Source organism: Bos mutus, chromosome 8 (genome assembly GCF_027580195.1).
Source record: "Bos mutus isolate GX-2022 chromosome 8, NWIPB_WYAK_1.1, whole genome shotgun sequence".
In the NCBI taxonomy this organism is placed as follows: Eukaryota; Metazoa; Chordata; class Mammalia; order Artiodactyla; family Bovidae; genus Bos; species Bos mutus.
In genome coordinates this window covers 40,598,714-40,622,862 of record NC_091624.1, presented here as the reverse complement: position 1 = coordinate 40,622,862, position 24,149 = coordinate 40,598,714, and the positions used below count along the sequence as shown (strand labels likewise).

Below are 24,149 nucleotides of genomic sequence, written 5' to 3'. Positions count from 1 at the left end.
TAATTCTGACTGTATATCCTCCATGAGCGCTCCTCTGGATTGAGGGTGTACGTTACACTTTGTACTAGAGCGGTGCTTCTGATCGTTTCAGGTGGTTTGGGTGGCAGTCAGATCAAGGATGTACTTTGCAGAAAACCTAGTCATCCAAAGCTTGTGCTTGTTTTCTAGTCACTATTCAGCACTATTGGGAAAGTCATCAAATCCTTCCTAAAAACGAGTATCCTGGTCTCTGATTAGAAATCTCCAGGTGGATTTTTTTTTTTCCCAAGCAGTGAGACTAATTTAAAAATATATACTGTCAGGCTTTTTAAAAAAAAGCAGAATGTGACAAAATAAGTTCCAGGATATGCTTTCTGGAGTTAGTATAACATCTAATGCAGAAACAGAAATCTTCATTTTCCCAAAAGGTACAGGCAACTCCTCAGATAAATCATTAATTTTGGAGGCCTGAAGTCTCAACTGATTGCACCTTATATTGAAATGAGAATAATTGAGCTGCATTTTTCTCTATCCTGGTTAAAAACTGTGTAAAATAACATTATTGCTAAATAATAGGATACATTCTTTTAATACTTTTTAATACCTTCATTGTAACTGAATTGTTGGTGAAATCCAAGTGCTGTAGATTTGGAGGTTTGATTGTCTTGAGTGTCTTGTACTAAAGTAATGCTTTTCTAGTTGAAGATTGCTTTCCAGTTTTGTGAAGATTTCACCCAAACATGCTTTTATATTCCAGTGGGACCAGATGGAGGTTTCTCTGAGAATTATCAGTTTGGCAGCCTCAGGAATAGAAAATAGACTTGCTTCTCTGGAGTCTCTTCTGTGACTGAACCGGCATCGTGTAATAGATGTCCTTAATAAGAACTGGTTGAATGGGAGAAGGAACTGCGCCAGGGGGTGAGATGCAGTGGTGCTAAATGTGAAATAACTAGTTTTAATGGCTCAAACAATTGTAGGATAAATGGTTTTATTCTGGATCCCCCAGAGAGGTGATTCAAAATGATCTAACTATTAGATTTGCTTGCAAAACATTAGGATCCCGGAGAACATAAATGTAAATGTTTGATTCCCCTTTCCTTCTATGGGCAACCCAAATAAAATGACTATTCACCCTGTGGTTTTTAGATGTTTTCACTAATTGTTTGGGAAAACAAGATTGTTTCCCATTTGTTCTTTTGGAAACAAAGAAATAAAGCTTTTGTTCTTCTAAATGTTCATGTAAATGGTCAAATTACTCTTTTGGGGTTTTTTTTTTTACGGTCTTGTTTCCTGAGCTGGGAACTCATTACCAGACTTATCTCTGCAGTGTGCTTTTGTCTACTACATCAAAACAAAGCAACAACCAAAAAGCCCACCATAACCTGCATGTAGGTTTCTAGCAGTAAGGAACTTAACTACCAGTGACAGATGCTTAGCCATCGTCATGTGAACTACTTTGTTGTAATAAATGTAAATAAGAGTGGCAGCCGGGTGGCGGTTGCTCCTGGATCTGACTGATCAGACTTCAAGGAAAGTCATGATACCTTAAGCAGCCTGACCATTTAGGGAGTTCTGTTCAGGATGCTTGTAGTGGGTGGTCAGAGGTTATGAGGCTGCTGCTGCTTACTGAAACCTCATACCACCCTTTGATGTCTTCTGTGTTAATTATTTTTTAAATAATTTGTTCCTGTTTTAGTTAATCATTTCACAGGCAGGGTGGGGGGTGGAGGTGGAACCCAGTCTGCTAGGTTGAAACAAAAACCTCCTGAAGGAGATTTAATCTCTTGCTTAGGAATGTGGGGATTTATAATTAAACGGATGCATTGGGAGTTTGGCCAGCAGTGGCAGACGTAACACTGACTTGCACACATGTCTTATGGAGTATATGGGATTAATTGGCCTTATCCTCTATTCCTTGTGTTTGTTTATAAGCTATATGAAAAAATCAGATTTCTCTCAGTAGAACTTTGATCACTTGAGATCTGTGAGTACAGATCTTTATGAGTACAGTTTTCTCTGCTTTCAAATTGAGGAAGGTATTAAGTGGGACCCCTGCAAGTCAGGAACAGATTAAACAGATACAGAGTCCCAAGATGTTTTGAAGAGTGGTTTGTTTATTTTGTTCTGCAGTGGAGGTGGTTGTTTTTACTCTTTGGAGGGCTTTCTGAAGTGCGACTGATAATCCGAGTGTCAGCATCTGTCTTTCTTGTTTCCTTTAGGTTAATGTTTGAAATTTATTAATCAGATTGAGTAAAATAGGTATCCTGCCCCCAGGGCTTTCCTGCTTAGTAGAAAAGCTGTGATTTATAAAGTCCTAGCTTAATGAAATAAAGTGATAATGAAAAGTCTTGGGCAGACTGGCTGTGTGATATATTTTAGGCTATTTACACAGGTTGGTTTGCCTAATTATTATTTTGGTTCTTGTCAGAATTGTCATTTCTAATAGTAGTAGGATCCCTCAAACTATTTAAACCAGATCTTGCTTGCTGCTGTAGAAGTTCAAAATTTCTTCTTAAAGTCCAAACTGGTCCTTTAAAAACTTAACAGATGTTTGCCCTCCTCTCCAGTCAGTGAAAGGTGATAGTTACATGAACTCTTTCCTCTTTGCTTTTAAACACCACACTAAGTGGAAGTGAATTTGTATCCCTTTGGGGTTTTGACCAAAGCACACACCCATCCCCTTCCTGCCTCCCTGGAACTGGTTCAAGATTTGGAAAGTAGGGTTTGTTGGGGGCGTTTCCCATGTCTTATCTCTGCCTGAGCACATGCCCAGGTTGAATTTATTTTGACCCTGCGCTTTAAATTTGGAACCAAAGCAAGAGTTTAAAGTACAACAGAAGAGAGTCTGCTGAACTTTAGACATGAGGGACCCGGGGAGGAAGGTGCGTACTTGCATTCTGAAACTTAGAGGTTGGCCATCTTTGTGTGTACACATAATTATAAGCTGATAGCTACAGGCAAAAGGAGAATATTTCAACCTATGTAAAGATCTCTGTGATGCTTACATTGTGTGTTTATGTGCTTAATTTTACAGTGATGACTTAGTAATCATAATCTTGAAATTGATGGCTGAGCAAGTAAATTCTGCATTTTTCTTTGAAAACATTTTGGAGAAGCTTAGGATAGATATTTTCAAGGAAAAAAATGTATCATTTGTGTCTGAACTTTAAGCAAATGACTGAAAAAGTGTATAGATTTTAGGCATTCTGTCATTTTGTCTTCTAAAGCATCAAATGAAGAGGGCTGTATGTGGTTATTTTTAGATAAAGGTCACCCAGATTCTCCTCCACATTGAGAAGCAAGTCTCTCTTCATTGATTATTACTTATCTCCATCTAGTAATTTCAAGCACAGTATGTATGTAGTCAACTTATGTATGTAGTAGACTGGACTGATTTCTTTTTTGACTGATCTTTTCCAGAGCCTGGCCCAACTAGAGAATCTGTGCAAACAGCTGTATGAAACAACAGATACGACCACTCGACTGCAGGCAGAGAAAGCCTTGGTTGAATTCACCAACAGCCCTGATTGCCTGAGCAAGTGCCAGCTACTCCTCGAAAGAGGAAGTGTACGTAAGATTTGAAAAATCCTAAAGAGGAACAGGTTTAGGAAGATATATTCTGGTTCTAAGTTTAGGGGTGGATTGGGATAACTTCTGTTCCTTGATTCTTCTAGGTACCTCTGCCTTCTTAATTTTCACTTTTAAAACAAACCAGACCTGCCACACTAGCAAAAAAGGCCTTCGGAGTCACCAGGAAAATCTCACTGAGCGTATATTTTTGTCCTATAATTTTTATTCTTGAATCAAATTTCTGGGACTCCTTTTCTGTTTTTTACACTTATGTATCACTTCACACCTTTTACAAAGAAGACACGGCTATATATAAATGGCCTTTCTTATCCACAACATTCTTGTCACCTTTCTGCTCTGTGTTTCCTCCCCTGTACCACAACTGCTGCTTTTTGTCTTAGATGTGCAGGGGAAAAATTTTCCTTCACAATGGAAATGACAGGAAGTTAGAATGTTTAAAATGAAATTAGAACTTCTTCCGGCTTAAAAATGGCATGCAGTGATCAAAATAATGCTTTCATGATACGTAATTTGATTAAGTTAATATTTTTGGCAGGACAGAGGTCTTAGGAAGGACAAGCATCCATCCAGGGTATCATGAAAGGGCATCAAGAGAGTTTAGAATCCCAGCTAGACCAGCAGCCAGCACTCTGCCAGAGACCAGAAGGAAGTGTGAAACGGAGGAAAGCCATTAATTTATTGAGAGTATAGAATTCTCAATGGCTTCATTTTTAAATTTGCATTAATAGTGTTAGAGAATTTATGCAGTAAATAGAACAGACTACAGTTGGCTAAGTGATATCCTTAGTAGCTAAAGAAGTTGACTCTTTCCCAAGCGTCTGGAGGTTAAAGCATCATGGTCAGAGATTGGGTTGTGCTCTGTTCTGTTTTTGCATATAGTATTTTTATATTTCTTTTCCATCACTTGGTTCTGGTATTGAACAGTTTGGATTCGTACTGTGGGAGATTCACAACTAACTCTCAACTGACTGCCACCGAAGCCCCATTGTCATTTGTGACACTGTTAACTCCAGTTCCTCACACTGATAGTCAGCAGGCTGGAATAACACAGGGGTGGTGCAATAGTGAAAGACTTAATTATAGTGGATTCTTCCTCTTTGATCTCTATCGACTTCTTCATGATTTAGCAGATTTATTGGAGTCATATTCAGAAACCATTTTCATATTATATAGTTTACTGTTATACACTGTGTTCTACAGTTATAGTAGCCTCTTGCATTATTAGTGATCTGACACACCTGCTTTAATCAGTTTAAACAATGTTCAAGCATTGAATAAAAAATCACATGTCAGAGTCACTTTTTTTGGTGTGGAAGCCATTAACATACATTTTTTTTTAAGTGGAATGCAATTGCTTTACAATGTTGTGTTTCTGCTATACAACATGAATCAGCTATATGTATACATGTATCTCCTCCCTCTTGAACCTCCCTCCCATGCCCTCCAAAGTCCCTTTTATAGATTTTTTTCATAAGCTTAAGTTATTTTTACATTTGATGGTATGATGTAATGCCTGTGAATAGCCTCTATAGATAGCCTACTGCCCTAAGGACTTACAGTTTCGTGGAAAATTATGTTCGACCCTTGATTAAATTATTTTGGTGATTCTGAGTCTATCCCTGTTATATGATGTTATATGTAACACAGCTGCATGGAGGAATTCGAATCTGCGTATGGCTCCTTCTTATATATTATGGTCAGATTGAATACTCTGCTTCTCCATAAGGTTAAAATTCATTAAAATCTACACTTGAGAATATGGTAATGCTATTCCTTTGCTTAGGGCATAGTTTTTTTCTTTCTCATAAATAATTGTTATGAATTTACTACTAAAACCAGCATGTACATTCCCCAAAGCAGTAGCTGATTGATAGTTGTACTGATGGAAAGATACAATTTGGGGATTAACTACACAGCATAAGGCGGTGGTTCCTTCTAATACTACTTCTATATTTTTTTTTCTTCTTTCTAATGCTATACTGCAGGAATATTATGAGGTGAAACTTTTTTAAACATTGTTATAACAAGGCTATTGGAGAAGATTTTTTGATTTAATGAAAGAAGAGATTTGTCTTCTATAGAGCTTAATATCTTTCTGTAAAGATCTCTTCTAACTTCTCCTCCCTCAAAATGATACAGATACTTGTATTAGATTCAGTTTGATCAGGCATTCACTTTATCCTGCCCTTTATTCATGACTGAAGTCAGCTTAATGAGTACAGATGATGAATGGGCTCATTTTTCCTTAGTATGAGACCCTTAAAAATCCAGAGGATCAAATGTAACAAAGCTGATTAATTTTTTTAAATCTGAACTCAGATCTCCAAGTTAAAAACTTTGACTGACTAACTTAATAAAATTGAATCCTAAGCCCTTTCCCCCTCTCTTTTCACAGTCATCTTACTCCCAGTTACTGGCAGCTACATGCCTTACAAAGCTTGTATCGCGCACAAATAACCCTCTACCATTGGAACAACGGATAGATATTCGTGAGTAGAAAGTTGTCTTTTCTCTCTTAAATTAGTTTGTTTAGTGATATTCTAGTAATAGTTACGTTTATGTTGCTTGTTTGATAATGTTCTGAAGTTACTAGGCATACAGAATATCTAGAATATAGTTTCTTTCCAGAATTGGGCTTAAAAGTGAAGAGGGCCCAATATAATTGCTCCTAGATAAAGCCCAAGTTAGCTGTTTTGTTTTCAGAAAGTTTCTTTTACCTGGTCTTCACCATCACTGGTAACTAAGAAAAACATTGCTGAAGATTTTGAATTCTGTGCCAACCATGCTATTTAACCATCAAGAGCTAGATTCAAGGCTCCCTTACTTCAGGTTCTTCATTGTGACTTGTATACAATTCTGAGCTGAAAAGTTTGGTGATGGTGGTTTAGTTGCTAAGTCGTGTCTGACTCTTGCAACCCCATGGACTGTAGCCCGCCAGGCTCCTCTGTCCATGGGATTCTCCAGGCAAGAATACTGGAGTGGGTTGCCATTTCTTTCTCCAGGGGATCTTCCTGACCCAGGAATTAAACCAGGGTCTCCTGCTTTTGCAGGCAGATGATTTACCAACTGAGCTGAGGGAAGCCCTAATAGTTGGAAAGTTTAGTGAATCTTAAATTTAAAGTCCTGTTTCTCAGTAGTGTGAATAATTAAGGAAGTTTAGGGTAAAGAGTCTAGATTTACCACTTCTTAGACATTTAACAACACACACCCTTCCCTGGCAGAGCCATCTCCAATGTAGACTATTTCTGTTTTATAGGGAACTATGTGCTCAACTATCTTGCCACTCGGCCAAAGCTGGCCACTTTTGTGACGCAAGCACTTATCCAATTATATGCCAGGATCACAAAGTTGGGCTGGTTTGACTGTCAGAAGGATGACTACGTCTTCAGAAATGCAATCACAGATGTCACCAGATTTTTACAGGTACGACATATATACTCGATGAAAGAAGTGAGGCAATATATGCTTGCTTAGATATTGATCTGCAAATGGGATTGTTTGGTACATTTTCTTCCGTATCTTTTTAATTCTTAATGTCTTGGTTTCACATGTTTACATGTCAGCACAAACCCTACTTCATTCTTTCTACTGCTTACATACTATTCCAGTTTAAAACACTATAATTCATTTAACTCTTCTAGGCGAGTATTTAGTTAGTATCTATATCTAGACTGGTAAATAAATACTTTGGTGAATATTCCTTGTGTGTGTGTGTTTGTGTGTTTATACTTTGAGCTAAGTGTGTTTATAGTGTGAATTCCTAGCCTTTGAATTATTCAGTGAGAAGACATGTGTATTTTGGGTTTACATGGATATTCCAAATTACCCTCAAAAAAAGTTATTCCCTCCAACAGTTAATATGTCTGTTTCCCTGTACCTCCACCCTGTGAGCTCAGCTTTCTTATTTTTCCAGTTTCATAGATAGAAAGAATTGGTAGCTTAGCATTTGAGTTATGAATGAGACAAACAAATTTTCATATGCTCATTTACTACTTATTTTTGCTTTTTGTGAACTTCCTGTTTATATCTTAGGTACATTTTTTTAATCAGTTCTTTGCCCTTTTTTGTGTACAGCCTTTCATATAAATTATTTTACACATTCGTCTTTTATCTCAGATGTGATTTGCTAATTTCTCTTCCTACAATATGTATAGTGTAAAGCTTGTGGATATTTTTAACATACAAAAGGTTTCAATTTTGATGCAGTCAGATTTAGCAGTCCTCTTATATATCAGTTAGATTTTGTGTCCTGCAAAGCAGCAGTTTTAAAATACCAATTTCTCATACCTTGTCTAGGCAGTTTAAGTATGACTGCATTCCAGATGCTGAAATCAAGCTGCACAGGCCAACTCTTTCTGCCTTACCTTTTTTTTTTAAACCAGGATAGTGTTGAATACTGCATCATTGGTGTCACGATTTTATCGCAGCTAACCAATGAAATTAATCAAGTAAGTGCTACAGCCTTCCTCATTGAAGTAAGTGCCATATTTTTACTTAGTATTGGTGTTTTCTGCCTGTGTGTGGGATGATCTTTTTTGGCAGTTGTGTGCTTTTGCGGTAAGTGATTAATGCCCTTTTGAAACAAAATAGTTCCATGGGGTTTTCCTCTGTGAGTGAGGTCCGGATGCCCTTCCATCTCCAGAATATTTTTTCTCTCATCTCAGCTTTCCTCAGTGGTATTAATGTTTAATGTTAGAGAAGAGCACAATGATCCTAAGTCAGAACTTAGGAAACCTGCATCATTGGTGTGCTCTTTCTGCTGTATAAGTTAATGTATTTATAATCATTAAAAAATCAATTCTCATTTGCCTTTATTAAAGATTTTGCTGATAATCTTTTCAGAATGCACAAAACATTCTGCTAAATATCAAATAATTTTTTAAAATAGTCATCGATGTCACAGATTACTACAGAGGAAACACCAGTGGCTTTCTTTTGCTCTGGCTATAATATTTTTTAGTCATTTACTTTTGTATCCAGCCAAAATGTTGTAATTATTGAACAGGCCTGAATTAATTGTAACAGCTCACCCTTCAGCTGTCAGCTATTAATTACATTGGCATCACTGTTGCTATTGCTCATACTTATGCAGACTTTTAATTAACCCTGAGAAATTTAACTGTGAGTTGGTATTTTAAATACACTCACTAGCTTAGAGCCTATTAAAATCTGGAGTCCATATTGTATTCTCTGTCACATGCAATCCACACTACGATTGGTAATTATTAAAATAATAATTTATACTTTTGAGTGATTTCTGTGTGGCAGGCACTGTTCTAAGCACTTACATTAATTTTATTCTCACAGTAGTCCCGTGAGATAGAGACTCTGGTTATGCTGTTTTCTGGATAAGGAAACCAAGGCACATAAAGATTAACTAATTTGCCTATATCACAGTTACCAGGCGACAAACAGTGTATGAATTCAGACCCGCATAGGCTTATTGCAGAGCCTATGCTCTTAATTTGCTTATTATTTAACCACTCCTGTCCTTGTAGTAACTGGAATAGGAAATGGCAACCCACTATAGTATTCTTGCCTGGAAAACTCCATGGACAGAGGAGCCTGGCAGGCTACAGTCCATGGGGTCGCAAAGAGTCGGACACGATTGAACACACACACAAACACACACCCTTGTAATAAGAGAGCATGCATTAATTACGTACAGATTGTGGGGTTAATGCTCTTCCTTTGGAAGCTTGGCTCCACAAAATCCATCAGTGTTGGTATTTTAGAATCTTTTCAAAATTTTGTATTTATCTTTCTTAAGAAAGCAATAGAAATATGTGTGATGTACTTAAGATGTAATTATTCTCTGGATTATGATCTGTGTAACAGATTGTATACGGCATCTAGTATATAATCTAGTGATACCTTTTTATCTAAGACATTTGTAACACAGTGACACTGAGGCTAAAATCATAATACTTTTAACTCTGTGCAACTGAATTTTCTATTGGCTTTTTTTTTTTTTTTTTTTTAGATTTAAATTAGAAAGCATATTTCTGTTATCATTCCAATTTGAACTTAGAAATAAAATAAGGGGGTGGAGGTTCCATAATGTGCCAAAAGGAAGATGAGCTCCCTCCTGCATGAGTTGATCAGTATATAGAAGTGACTTAAGCTTACAGTAAGTGGTTGGACTAAATATTGTTGGCAACCTTGAAATTCCTTTAACACTCTTATTGAGTACGTACTGTGTGTCAGCTATAGAGGACATACGAAAGAAGTAAGAGATTTAATCCCTGACCGCAAAAACCTTTAAAATATGACTGAAAAGACAAGGACAGAGGAGTGAGAGACCAGTACAGCCCCTTGATTGAAGTCCTCACTTCTGTGGAATAGACTGCATGTTGAAATAGGTGAGAAAAGAAAGTATTATACAGGCTATTGCCATTTATCTTAAGTTCATGGCTGTAGTAACTTCAGCTCTGACTGGATTATTTAGCAAAATCCAAGCCTTACGACTGTCTGTTTTTGAGACTCAGCCTCAAAAGAGCATGATAATAATTATTAACAAAGTCTTGCAACAGTTTGTTAAATATTACCTCCTTAAGTGCAGAGGAAAGGGAAACCTTGCAGTGGAGTCACTGTACTTTCTTCCTATCTTCCCTCTGTAAATGGTAGAGACATGATGTCCTGCGGAGCTGTTGCCGCTTATCGTCATCCTCATTCTCTCACTAGAGTTTAATAGTAACTTAAATGTTTAAAATGTATTTTGTTATTTTTGTTGATCTTATTGAAAAATCTTTCTACTTTATTTGAAGTCTACAAGAAAAATTTTTTCTTTGCCATTAATTTTAAAACTTGTGTTGGTTTGTTTTTCTGCACAGGCAGACACCACGCATCCTTTAACCAAGCACAGAAAAATAGCCTCTTCTTTCCGAGATTCATCGTTATTCGATATCTTCACACTTTCGTGCAATTTACTAAAACAGGTGAGATTGTGTGTTGGTACCTACTTCCTGGTTCCTTTTGAAAGAATCAGAGTAACTGGAGACTTGTTAGATGTCAGCTCTTCACTGACCCGTGAGAGTTTATGTATCTATTTAATTATCATCTCTCACATAATATATATGTCCGAGATGTTGATGACCTTCCAGTCTGAGAGAAAGAATTATTTCCTGATTTCTCATCTGTTCCCCTAGGTAAGGAGCCGAAAATGAACACTTATCCCATTCTCCTATTTTAAAGAAACTAGTTTGCCATGAAGCTTGAGGTTTTTGTTGTTTGGTCTTTTTAATATCCACATAAGACCTTCCTATATGGAGTTAAAGCATCTTCCTTTTATGGTGTTTGATTCTCAGTGCTCTGAACACAGGCTCAGACTGCATTGTTAGCACATTAAAACTAGGCTGGCTCCCCTGTCCCCTGCTGAGTTACAGGCAGCAAATAAACAAGCAGCATCTGTAAGGAAAAGCAGATTTTGAATTTTTAACATCCATTTAGATTTCATAACCTGAAGGGGCAGACAGTATCACCGAAGGAAATTAACTGTTTTAAAATAGAAAGTTGGTATTTCAGTTCATATATTGATAGTCTTGAACTAAGGAAGAAATGTTAACCTGTAAATTGTACACATTTATAGCTGTGTTTGGATGTTTTGTCCATATAGAAAGCCAAATGGAATTACCCTCTGATTTTGTGTTCATTTGGGGTTTTTGTTTTATTGTTCTTGTTCTCATTTTCCAGTGTGTCTCAATTGTAATATGAGAAGCAAGGTTAGATTTTTCTTTTGTCCCAGTAAATGATGTCCATCCATCTTTTCCTTCGGCTACCTAGTTTTATTTCAGAATTCCCCAAAAGTCCTCAATTTGGGCAAGCTGCCTTGTAAAAACTGTTGTACCCTCTAGAGGGGGAAAAAGCTTGTGAGAAAACAGGATTGAATCCTCTTCTGATACTGATGCTGTCAGAAACGAACCAGCTAGTCCCTGAGGTCACAACTGGTAGAAACTTGAATCTCATAGTCACCATAGCTCTGGGGCATTACTGAGCTGTAGGCAGGTACACTGCTGATGAATAAATAAAAAGGATCTAACATGCAAATGAAGTAACCATTCATCCCATATTGCTTCAGAATTATCTGCGGCCACGATGTCTGCAGCCTGTAAAGAGTAAATGTCAAAGAGGGGTTTCTTAAATACTAGCTTCATGTTTTTATGAACATGAAACATGTGTTAATAGTAAATAAGGAGCCAGGAGTTTCATGGTGATGGAAGGACTTTAAAGGTACTAGAAGTGCTGCATCCCCTGGCAGAGAACCACCACTCGACTGTGCTGAGCCACCTCCTTTTCTGGCTCAGCAGCCTCCTTGTAAGTCTGGTAGCAAGCTTGGAAGAAAGGAGTGACTGTTTGGGGCTCATTATGTGGTCATTTTTACAGGCTTCTGGAAAGAATCTGAACTTGAATGATGAAAGTCAGCATGGCTTGCTGATGCAACTGCTCAAGCTCACTCATAACTGCCTAAACTTTGATTTCATCGGCACTTCCACTGACGAGTCCTCAGATGACCTGTGCACGGTACAGATCCCCACCAGCTGGAGATCAGGTAACATGGCCACACCCTCGCACCAGGCTGCTGCTCCCCTCTACCTGGAGTCAGCAGAGTGGGCTCAGGATCCCCTGGCAGATCCCCTGCTTGCTGTCAGAGAAAACTTGGGAGACTGTTGTGGGTCTTTATAAAGTTAGGGAGCTGCACTTGGGAGGATCCCCCAGCTGGGGCAAACTCTTGGTTACCCGGTTTCTGATGGATGTGAGTTTGACCTTACATTTCTCACCTAGAGACTTCTGCTTTCTTGCTCATTTGAGAGAGTTTCTAGCTTTAAAAACAAAGAACCTGTGCATGTGCTTGGTCCTGTGTTCCTAAAAGATAAAAGTTCTTTCTATGAAGAATCCTGCTTGTCTTACATTGTTTGAGAATCAGAAAAAATGAATCCATTTCTTAGAGGAACTAAAAACTAATGCTTTTGTAAAAAAAAGAAAGGAAAACAAAAAGCCCCCATTAGTTTGTCACTTTCAAAGGAAATAAACATTCTGTAAGATAAGAAAGCAGGAAGATAACACTCCCCGATGACTATAGAGCGCCGGAGTGCACCGGCCCCAGTGTGCAGACAATTCAGTAATGTGCTCTTTTCTCTTTCAGCGTTCTTAGATTCTTCAACTCTGCAGCTGTTTTTTGACCTCTATCATTCCATCCCTCCTTCATTTTCACCTCTGGTGAGTCAGGACTACAGTGTCTGTTTCTGGAATGTAGTAGTGGCGAATGAGCCTTATGTTCATTGTGTTGTACAAAATCATAGAAGTAAAGTTTCTTCCTAGGAATACTAGGGTTAGTTATCTAGCCTGTTGAGATAAAGCTTGTCAGTTAAAGGTTCTCACTATAAAGCCTTGATTCCTTTTAAACTGTTCCTGTCTAATGACAAATTGCTACAGGTGTCAAGTTCTTTTGGTCCCCTTTGTGTCTGACTTTGTACTGTACCTCGAATTGCCACAGGCTAGAATATAGGGAATTCATCTTATATGGTCTAGTAGAAGATTGTCAAGACTGAGATTTCTGAAAATCCCTCAGGCCTATGTTATATAAGTGATCAATGGAAGCTGTATTAGAAAGGCAGATTTGCATACTTGGCCTTAATAAAATTTGAAAGCTCTTGGGAATGCTGCATTTCTCCTTTAAAGCAATAATTAACCTCAAATCCCAAAATTCATTTGGGTCCTAAAAAGTCAGTGGTCTGATACTTCAGATTGTTGGTGTAAAATGTTGTTGTACAAAACTTACAAAGAAAGTAAAGGAATGTCAGTGGGTGTTTTGCACAGTGTTTCTGCGTAGACTGCTTTCCGGGTCACTATGTCACTTTTCCAAATTAATGCGGACTTTCACTTTAGCAGAAACATGAATTTGTGTTGCTTGTATCATTACATTTACTCCTGCTGTTAGTCAACAGAGGTCCACCTCCCGGAGTAGAAAGTAGGGAGAAGAAGGGCAGAAAATAGATCAAGAGGGGCTAACAAAATGTAAATTTCTAGTGCAATGGGGAAAGGGGAAAATGTTTTCATTGTAAAACCTGTTTTCTTCTGAGCATAGCTCTGACTTGGTTATTTCATGATAGCACTACATAGCAAAACCTGATAGCCAAAAGGCCTTAATAAAACAGAAAAAAAAAAAAAAAAAAATGTCTAAAGCATTGTTTACTGTCAGTTTCTTGGTATTTTCAAGTTTAAATATGTATCTTAAACACAAAGAAGCCATAGGGGTGGTTGAAAAATAATACCTGTATGAAGTTCCAAACTGTGGATTTAACCAGTTGTTATGCTCACTGTGAGTCTAATGCCCTTTATTTTTCTTTAAATAAAGCTGTTTCAGATATCCTCAACTACACCTTCCTTGATCTTTTTTTTTTATATCATTATAATGATAGCAGAGGGTGACAAAACAGAGAAGAATATTTATAGCAAGGGAAAGAGTAATGAAAAGAGCTATACCATCTTTTCTGCTCATTTGTGTTTTGGTTGTGCCCTGCTCTAGGTGTTATCCTGCTTAGTACAGATTGCCTCAGTTAGAAGATCCCTATTCAACAATGCAGAGAGGGCCAAGTTTCTCTCTCACCTTGTTGATGGTGTTAAACGAATACTGGAAAACCCACAGGTATGACTTTTGAGAATTTACTTTTATTTTATGTGTATGTGTGTATAAGCATGTATGATTAGTATATACCTCTCTGTTATCATGCAAAAAGCTCAATCTAGAGGTCACACATAGCAAAAACCCTAGAAAACAGTTCAATCTGTTATCCTTCAGAAGATTTAAGTGAATGTCTGTACATAGATTTTTAACATTTACCCAGAAAAGGAGCTTGTCCCTAGATTCAGGAATGTTGAAATTATTGAAAGGGTCACTTTGAAGGAAAATAAGGAGAGAACTAGTCATTTTGTGTGTTTTTTGTTTTTGTTTCCGTGATTTTGAATGTAAATTATTTGCCTAAGTGAACAGAGCTACTTTTAGCTAGGAAGGGAGATTTCTCATTCAAATATTATTCATTCCATAACTCAGTTGTCCTTCTTGTCTTTTTCAGTCCGAAAGATTCAGCTAACACCTCCTTTTTTTAAGTATCACTTCCCCACACTAGGAAATATCATAAATAAGACCCATTCACTTTTAAATATACTCAGTTCTGGGACTCCCGTGGCAGTCCAGTGGTTAAGACTGCATGCCTTCACTGCGGAGGGCGTAAGTTCGATCTGGGGTCGGGGAACTAAGATCCCTCATGCCATGTGGCGTGGCCAAAAAAAAGAAAAGAAAAAAAAAAACATTACTCAATTCTTTCCTTTTTAAAAAGTCATTTTTTCTGTCAGCAAATTGTATGGAGTCACCTACCACGGGCCAGAGATGTACTGACAAGCAGAAGAACCACCCCCCCCCCCACCCGCCTGCCTTCTCTAATGTAGGAGAACATGTGTAAGGAAGCAAATATACTGGTGTAGTGTGCAAACAAAAGTGTCTGATACAAGTAGATAACAAGATACATAAATGTACTAATACAGTGAGTTTGTTGTCATGAATGTGGGATAATAAAATACATGAAATATTTGTGTAACTTTGCCATTCTAGTTGTGCTTAATGATAAATTAGACAGCTGTGAAAATGAAAATTTCATTACTTTTCATTCGATCAGTGGGAAGCAAACAAGCCTGTTAAATCTGAGATTGTGCCCCTTTCTGCCATTAATCAACATTACAGCCCTGGCAAGTAGTATGGTCCTTCTGGGCTTCTGTTTCAGACTCTGCCAACTGAGGCCAATAACCCCATCTTCCAACATGATTATTGTGAACAGATGAGATAATAGATGCAATAGTCCCCTTTAAAAGTGACTTTTTTAAAAATTGTTTTTTAATCATACAAATGTGTCGTTCAGAATGATGGCCAGCATCTCAGAAGTTAAAGCACATCTCCCACCGCCTCCCCATCCCCCAAGCCATCCCACATGTCCTTTGGGAAGCAAGTTAGTGAGTCATGTTTTACATTTTCTTTTCCTCCCTGTACTGTCACCAGAGTTTGTCAGACCCAAACAATTACCATGAGTTTTGCAGACTACTGGCCCGCTTGAAGAGTAACTATCAACTGGGAGAATTAGTGAAGGTGGAAAACTACCCCGAAGTCATCCGATTGATAGCTAACTTCACGGTGACCAGCCTACAGGTTTGTCGTGGATTGCTTGTCTCTTTCTTCCTAAACATTAGAACCTCTTCCCTTGCTTGTTGGTTTTATTTAACCTTATGGCATTACAAAGAGTGTGGTTAGGAGAACATGAGGGAATTGCAAGAATAATACTTAGATTCAAGGCTGGGAGAATTCTTTCATAGTCCCCTAAAAAAAAAAACAGGCAGAAGAGTGAAAGGAGACTCAGCACCCTCTCTTTCTTAGCCGTGTGTAGGCAGGGGTTCTCTAAAGTGATGGCTTGTATCGGAATCATCCAGAGAGCTTGATGAGAAATGCAGGTGCTTGGGTCCTATTCCCATCATTTCTGGTTCACTCGGTCTAGGGGGGGAACCTTGGCACCTCTATTTCTAACAAGCTTCCTACGAGACTATCTTGCATACTGATGTCTGAGAGCCACTTACTCAACCAGCTCAGGACAGCTCTTCTCACTGGACGATTAGTCTCTGAAATACCAGTAAACACATTAGACTGGTTCCAGTACATAGGACAAAGCCCATCAAAGTTTATCCTTTTTTTTTTTTTTTAATCCTTTATTCTTTATGTCAAGTGGCTTGAGACTAATGTACTGTGTACACAAATGAGAGCTAACATCTGATTCTACGGATCCCTTTAATAGACTTTGCTGTGTCCATCCACCCACGATTCTTTCTCCTCTTCCTTCCTTTTAGAGCATCTGTGGTTTGATGCTTCTGGGACGTCTAGGAGGTCACATCAGAGCATCTTAAGAGATACTTAAATTTAAGATTGGACCTCTAGGCGATATGGTGGTAACAGAGGCCTACTCTCTTGGTTTTCTTTAGCATTGGGAATTTGCCCCAAATAGTGTGCACTATCTCCTGAGCCTTTGGCAGCGGCTGGCAGCCTCCGTGCCATATGTGAAAGCCACCGAGCCCCACATGCTGGAGACATATACTCCTGAGGTCACCAAAGCCTACATCACATCCCGTCTGGAATCTGTGCACATCATACTCAGGTAAGGAAATGGACAGCCTCCCTTTTTCCCTACACATGGCTTGGTGTCAGACTTGTGAGGGACCTGACACCCAGTTGGTAGACGCATCCTTGATATGAATCTTACTGGAGCTAACACCAGAATGGGTATTTTTTCCTGTCAGTACAACAGCTGATGAGAGCATAATGTCTGAAAGAAGAGTCTTTTTCTCTTTAACATCCTGTTCACGTATGTCCCTTCTTCACCCACCATAGCAGCATCTTGGAATATGAAGCATATCCACTGATTTTCATTAAACATGAGAGAAGCATTTCTAAGCTGTAGGTGACAACATTTATAACGTGTAACATATAGGTGCTTAATGTGAACTTCTCAAGAAATAAGTGGATAAATAAAGCATGCTGTCCAGAGCTTACTAGAAGATACAAGAATCCCAGGCAGCTGGCCACTGATTGCATTAACCTGACACATGGGTTCTGTCTTCTTGACTGCCAACTGGACCAGAACTCTATAGTAAAGAAATGTCAGACCCTTTCAGAAATGACCTATATAAAATACAGTTATTCTTGGTGTAGAGACTTTTCTTATATATTTTTTCATTGGCTGTTTCTCAGGAGAATTTACCTGAACTCTGACGGTCTGGTTGTTTTTTCATTTTTAAGTTGCATGCATAATTTGCTCAAATCAAGTAAATTTGTCATAATAATTATAGTCTCAGTTGTGTATGACTTGAATCATTTCAGAATCTGGGTATTGGTGAAGCCTGCTGGAAAGCATTGTTCTGTTAGTGGCATAGTTTTTATTCCTAAGGACTCAGCAGGTTTCAGGCAGGCCATGTTGGGGAGTGGGGACATGTATGGGCTCTGGGCCCAGTTACTCAACTAACAGCTGTGTGCTCTTGGGCCACATTATAATGAAGATTAAATTACTGTGTCCTGGCCTAGTGTATAGACCATGGTTAACACACAGCTCTGAGCTGCCCGTTGTAGTGGCAGTGATGCTGCTGGATTGTCATATAACCTTGTCGTAACAGTAGACAGCTTATGATATGATCAGATTTTTAAGTCTAGGAAACCAGTGGATACGACAGGACATGGTATAGATCCACAGTGCCTTGTCTGCAGTTCTGAAACTTAAGATGTGAATGTTTAATTTTCTCATAAGTTTGACACAAAACTCATTTGATGGCAAAACTTGACTTGTGCTGATATGAGACCACTTAATCTCAGGTGGTGCCAGTGGTAAAGAATCTGCAGTTCAATCCCTGGGTCAGGAAGTCCCTGGAAGAGAGTATAGCAACCCACTCTAGTATTCTTGCTGGGAAAATCCCATAGACAGGAGCCTGGCAGCCTACAGTCCATGGGGTTGCACAAGAGTCAGACACAACTGAAGCAACTTAGCACACACACATAGTAGTGTTTTTAAAACTTTTATTTAGTGTGACTATTCATAATATTTATATATTTTGATGCAGGAATATTGTATATGACATGCCACAGCCCATGGAGGGTTCATGTCACAGCCCATGGAGGGTTCATGTCACATGCAGAAGCATACAGTACCTCCCTAAAATCTGAAGATTTCTGAATTCCAAAACCCATCTGATCACAGAACAAGTGGCCTCACAGCAGGGATAGGCCACTTGTAGTCTTATATAGTCAGGACCAAACGAGAGGCTGAGAGCTGGGAGCTTTCAGGGTTGAGAAGCATAGGACTGGGAAAATCACTGCAGACAAATGTTACAGGGCTAGGGATTGAAAGATACTTAAGGAGACTGATGCTTGGGTGAGACCCCTGCCTTCAGCCCGTTCTTACCTTTCTTGGTAAAAAGTTGTGTTGGGCCTCTACGACGGCACGTGGTGGCAGAATGGAGGAGGAGAGCTGCTGTGACAGGGAAGTCAGCAACACACTTTAAGAGGGCTCCTTCCTTCTGTTGGGAGTAGAGATGGACTGGAAGATCCCCTGGAGGATACGGGTCTGGTCCAGCAGCAGTTGGACCAGCTGTCTACCATCGGGCGCTGTGAATACGAGAAGACGTGTGCACTGCTCGTGCAGTTGTTTGACCAGTCTGCCCAGTCCTACCAGGAGCTGCTCCAGAGTGCCAGCGCCAGCCCCATGGACATCGCAGTGCAGGAAGGTAAGTGGACACCCGACTGCCGTCAGTACCCTTTCACTCACTGTCACCTCCCTTTCACCTCCCCGCTTCAGAAAACTTTCCATCCTCAGTTAGCTTCATATAAACAAGAATATTTGATAATAAATGCCATCGGGAACTAGGGAAGAGCAACTGAAGTCATATCTGTAATGGATGTGTTTAAGGAACTACTGCATTCTAAAACTAACGACCCTGTCTGATAGGGGAGCCTTGGTTATACTGAGTTTCGCCCTTGGTATCACCTTTACTAAAGCAGAGGAGTAGCTGTTCTCTGAAGGAACAGTCTGACTTCAGGGCCTTTTCGCTTTCTTAAGATTAAGGGAGTTCAGAGTAAGAAATGAACCTCACAGTGAGGAATTTCTTCTTGCAGTGATGACAGAAGGTGACACTAATGGGCCTTCTTCCTGTTGCAGGAAGGCTGACGTGGCTGGTTTACATCATCGGTGCAGTGATTGGTGGCCGGGTCTCTTTTGCCAGCACTGATGAGCAGGATGCTATGGACGGCGAGCTTGTCTGTCGGTAAGTGCTCGCACGGAGGCATCCCGTTTCACTGCTCTGACCCTCCCACCCCCTTTTGGGTCCTGAGACCATGGGAATTTGATATGCTTCTGTTAGTGCTTTTCTTCCCATTTACAAAGTATAATTTTATGAAGCTGATTGCCGGTGAAAATGAAAAACTGTTACAGGTCCAGATTCTAAAGTTTTTATAAAAACAGCAACAGCCATGCCTACAATCTTTACTAAAAAACCGTCTGCAGTAATTCAGCTAGAAAATAAATTGTGGATATAGAATTAAGAGTATAAGTAGGATACAGAGTGGAGGGTAGCTTTTAGTTCTGTTAAGTGCAATATCTGAGAGTTAATGAAAATGTGGACTGCTTTTGCCTTGCCTAATAGTCTAATAGGAAGTCTAATAGGAAACTTTGGGTCTTCAAATATCCCTAAAGGTGAATTACAGAATTTCTACAGCCTTTCAGATGTTTTGACATACCCTTTTCCATCTACAGGATTTCAAGTTATTTTGTGTCTGTGTGATTCTCATCTTACTAAAAACCTGTAAATGAGCATTTAGTGATTTCTGAAAGTCTACTTACCGTTGAAATAAAAAGACAGGATTTTTTAAAATCTTTTTAAACCTCTGCAGCAGAGATTCTCAGACCTTTTTCTTTAGGACTCTTTACCATCTTAAAAAGTATAGAGGTCCTCAAAGAACTTGTTCATGTGAGCTATATCTATCAATATTTAACTATATTTTTCAGCAGAAATGAATGAGAAGAGTAGCTTTGTTTTAATGTCTGGCACAGTAAAAGTCAGCTGGATTCTTCTCTCTTCTTCTGCATTCAGACTGTAGTGATATCACACGGCTTATAGCCTCTGGAAAAACCCCACTGCACCCTCCTGTGAGAATGCAAGTGAAAGGGCAAATAATGTTTTAGTATTTTTATGAAGGGCTTTCCAGGTGACTGACTGTAGAGAATCCACCTCCCAAGCAGGAGACTTGGGTGGAGAGGATCCCCTGCAGGAGGAAGTGGCAAGCCATTCCAGTATTCTTGCTTGGGAAATCCCATGGACAGGGGATCCTGGCGGGCTATAGTCCATGGGGTTGATAAAGAGTCAGACACAACTGAGCAACTAAATAACAACAATTTTTATGAATGTGGTTTGTGACCTTGCAAGGAACTGCTACCCTGAAGGGTTCTAAAGTTTCAGATGCTCTCCTTAGACATATTGGTCCCTAGACATTTCAGTCCATAATTTTTATTCTTATGCTGAAAATCCCCATTTGCCTCTTTCTACCCCCACCTTATTTATCAGATGCTCATCTGCCCTAATTGAACAAAGATTAATAAGATGAAATCCAATACCTTTCTGATTCTGTAGCCTTGTGTAATACTGTGTGTGTGTCATAATATAAATTGAGTTTAGACAATTTCTTGTATACTGGTTCTCAACTTGAGTGTTCCAGAACAGTGACTGAGTCCAGTGCACTCATGATGTCACAAAATGTTGAATAGTTTGTTACCTATTTTCACATTATCAAAATGTCAGATGACTCACTTGTAATAACATCATTCTTACTCACCCAGCATCCACTCACTTGCATTCCAATATGCTTTCTTTTGGGGGAATGGGTGCAGGTGAAAGGGATGAAGTCACAGGTAGCATATCAGCTCTTGGTCCCTGGAAGTGTTCCCTGCCTGTGGGCATCGTCCTTCACGTGTCTCCTTTCCTTTTATGGCTCCGTGAGAAAAAAGATTGAGAGCCACTGGCTTAGTCCTGTCACCCTCATTTTATAGCTGTGGAACTGGGGCTAAGAAAATAAAACTGCTGTACTTGAGTTCTCACGGAAGTTTCAGGGATGACCATTACCCTAGTACTAGTATTTTTCCCCACTGTTTTTAAGCAGTTACGAGTTCTGCCTCCATCTATAGAATCTCAGGGGACTGGAAGTTTTAAATATCTAGTCATTCATATTCCTTGGCTGTGGTTCCTGAGGCGCAGAAGGGGAGAATTTTGTTCCCTAGTGGAGCTTAGAGCCTGCAGAGAAGGCCTTTCCAATAGGATGATGGGTGAGGGGAGGGGGCGTGTGCCTGTTTCAGAGAGATTGGTTTTCTGTGGTGACCAGGATATCCTGCTGTTGAGAGAATCATTGCTTTTCCTCCTCCAGGGTGCTCCAGCTGATGAACCTAACAGACTCTCGCTTGGCTCAGGCGGGTAACGAGAAACTAGAATTGGCCATGCTGAGCTTTTTTGAACAATTTCGTAAGATCTACATTGGGGACCAGGTGCAGAAATCCTCTAAGGTAACAGACTCTGAGTTGGCTCCATTTAGTGCTCACTTCTGCTTGTGGAGTTTCTGAGTAAAAGAAATGGCTGTTAACAGTTTAGATATAGTCTCCATTATCAGAATAATCCAAATAGTTCCTCTTGGTCTGTAGAATTTCAGAAAGACTCCTCAAAGACTCATGAAAGAGTAGAAGTCAGCTAGATTCTCCTCTCTGCTTCGCATTCAGTCTTCATGTGCTTAATAAATGACCAGTCACAACATCCATTGGTCTCCCCTAAATTGGCATTCTTAGTCCCTATGTACATGAATTGGATGTTCAAAACAGCAGAAGGTTTTGACAGTCTTTTATCATTTTAGGATTGAAAATAACATGTACCCAGTATTCAGTAGTACTCAGAAACTAGCTCATTCCGTCAGTAAAGACTTCCCCAGGATTGTTGTTCATATTCTTCTTATGGTTTTAACCTCCTGCATGAAGACAGAAACAGTATTGGGATATGGTTTTTCTTATCTGTATTTTCTGTTTACTTTCTCTTCCCCAAACACACCACCAGCTGTACCGCCGACTCTCAGAGGTTCTGGGCCTGAATGACGAGACCATGGTCCTCAGTGTCTTCATAGGAAAAATGTAAGTGTTCTGGCTCGCCCTCAGCAAGAGCCCCTTGCAGTCCTGTTGCAACTGTAAAATGTGGTCTTGGCATTGTGCTGCCAGTGCCTTGGTATTCCAGCATTGATCGTTTGCGTCAGAAACTTGTGCATTTGAGTGTGTGACAAGCTGTGCTTAGAGATATGGCCCGGCCCCAGAGCATTCCAGGCTTGAACAGGCAAGGATTTCATTTTGTCCATATGGAATCTCATCGGCAGCCTCTGGAATCACGGGGAACCTGTTGGGGTGAACCTGTTGTGACATTAGCAAAATAGACCTTCCTCCCCAGCCTCTCACCAGGTCACCCTCCTACCCAGAGGCCCCGATCCGGCTTTCGTTTTCTGAATCTGATTGCTACTAGGTGTGCCCCCAGGAGGGGAGCCCCACTCTAATTGAAACGGGCTTACTCCTCTCAGGAACCATCACACCCTTTCAGAGTCTTGAATCGCAAAAATCAAGTGCTGTTATATGAATTATCTTCAAAGTTGGAGCTCCTGATTGGCCCTTTTTGGTTCTTTTATTTTTTTTTTTTAAGTTATGCCGCTTTGTTTACATTTCGCCCTTTTTTAAGAGCTCAATTTATCAATGCACACAGTAGTAGCCAAATAAATATATCACCCAGGGCTGTGTGCAGTGCGCCATTTTGCCTCCTTCCAACCATCCTGGACCTAAACACTCATATCTGTGAGCTGGTTAATCACTTAAGATGAAAAAAACAAAGGGGGTCTAAAGGACTCTGCCAGCCAAGAATCCAGAAGCAAGGGCTACTAGAATTCTGCAGCTGACAGTGGATGGTGCAGTTGCAGAATTGCATACGTCTGCATGTTATCACTGCCGCAGAAATCTCTTGCCCTTGCTGCAGAAATCAGCCCTGGAGTGCCCCAGAATTCCAAGGGCCTGGGTATGGGCCAGTGTAGCTTTGGAACCAAGTAGTGAAGATTATCTGAAGGATAATTTTTCTAGTCAACCAAATGTAAGTACGGAGATTTTATACCCATTTTTTGTGGTTGTGATGTCTGTGAATTGGTGATGCAGGTGTGTGGTGACTCGTGATGGATGATTTTCTTCTTCTCCCAACTCTCCAGAACACCAGGCATATCAAAAGTGTCTCCTGCTTTTTCTTTTCTTTTTGTCCTCCAGCATCACCAACCTGAAGTACTGGGGCCGTTGTGAACCAATCACCTCCAAGACACTACAGCTTCTCAATGACCTCTCCATTGGATATCCTTTTCTAAGCTGGCTTCTGGGTGAAACAGGGACCATGGTGTTACACAGTCTGAGAAATCAGGGCCTCTTCCATTTCTACCTTAATTTAGCTTTATGTAAACCTAAGTATGGGCTTGCCAGGTGGTACTAGTGGTAAAGAACCCGCCTACTGATGGAGGAGATGCAGGTTTGATCCCTGGGTTGGGAAGATCCCCTGGAGGAGGACATGGCAGCCCACTCCAGTATTCTTGCCTGGAGAATCCCATGAACAGAGAAGCCTGGCAGACTACAGTCCATAGGGTTGCAAAGAGTAACTGAAGCAATTTAGCGCACACAAATACTTAAGTATTTTCCATTCTCCTCAGAACCAAAGGCAATGCCCACGTACAATCCAGGACTAATTCCAGACCTTAAAAGTGAGCCAGCTGACAAACTAATCGTCTGTTGTTGTTAAGTCGTTTAGTTGTGTCATAGTCTTTTGTGACCTCATGGACTGTAGCCCACCAAGCTCCTCTGAAATAGTCTCCCAAAGATTTATTCCTGGCTATCTCTGAGATCTAGAAATCCCCAACAGGTCTTTCTGATAGGTACACACTCTTTGAAGCCAAGGTTTTA

The 24,149-nt window shown here is 39.8% G+C and overlaps 1 protein-coding gene across 1 annotated transcript in view; it reads left to right on the top strand.

The window, feature by feature from the left end:
- Nucleotides 1–24,149, top strand: part of XPO7 (exportin 7) — a 91,341-nt gene that overhangs the window by 52,158 nt on the left and 15,034 nt on the right. Inside the window, exons 2-16 of the mRNA XM_070375512.1 lie at nucleotides 3,400–3,546; nucleotides 5,966–6,059; nucleotides 6,827–6,993; nucleotides 7,953–8,045; nucleotides 10,404–10,508; nucleotides 11,953–12,118; nucleotides 12,713–12,786; nucleotides 14,096–14,215; nucleotides 15,620–15,766; nucleotides 16,588–16,760; nucleotides 18,683–18,876; nucleotides 19,308–19,413; nucleotides 21,563–21,698; nucleotides 22,237–22,310; nucleotides 23,469–23,552. Coding sequence (XP_070231613.1) covers nucleotides 3,400–3,546; nucleotides 5,966–6,059; nucleotides 6,827–6,993; nucleotides 7,953–8,045; nucleotides 10,404–10,508; nucleotides 11,953–12,118; nucleotides 12,713–12,786; nucleotides 14,096–14,215; nucleotides 15,620–15,766; nucleotides 16,588–16,760; nucleotides 18,683–18,876; nucleotides 19,308–19,413; nucleotides 21,563–21,698; nucleotides 22,237–22,310; nucleotides 23,469–23,552 — 1,880 coding nt within the window. The remainder of the gene's footprint in view (nucleotides 1–3,399; nucleotides 3,547–5,965; nucleotides 6,060–6,826; nucleotides 6,994–7,952; nucleotides 8,046–10,403; nucleotides 10,509–11,952; nucleotides 12,119–12,712; nucleotides 12,787–14,095; nucleotides 14,216–15,619; nucleotides 15,767–16,587; nucleotides 16,761–18,682; nucleotides 18,877–19,307; nucleotides 19,414–21,562; nucleotides 21,699–22,236; nucleotides 22,311–23,468; nucleotides 23,553–24,149) is intronic.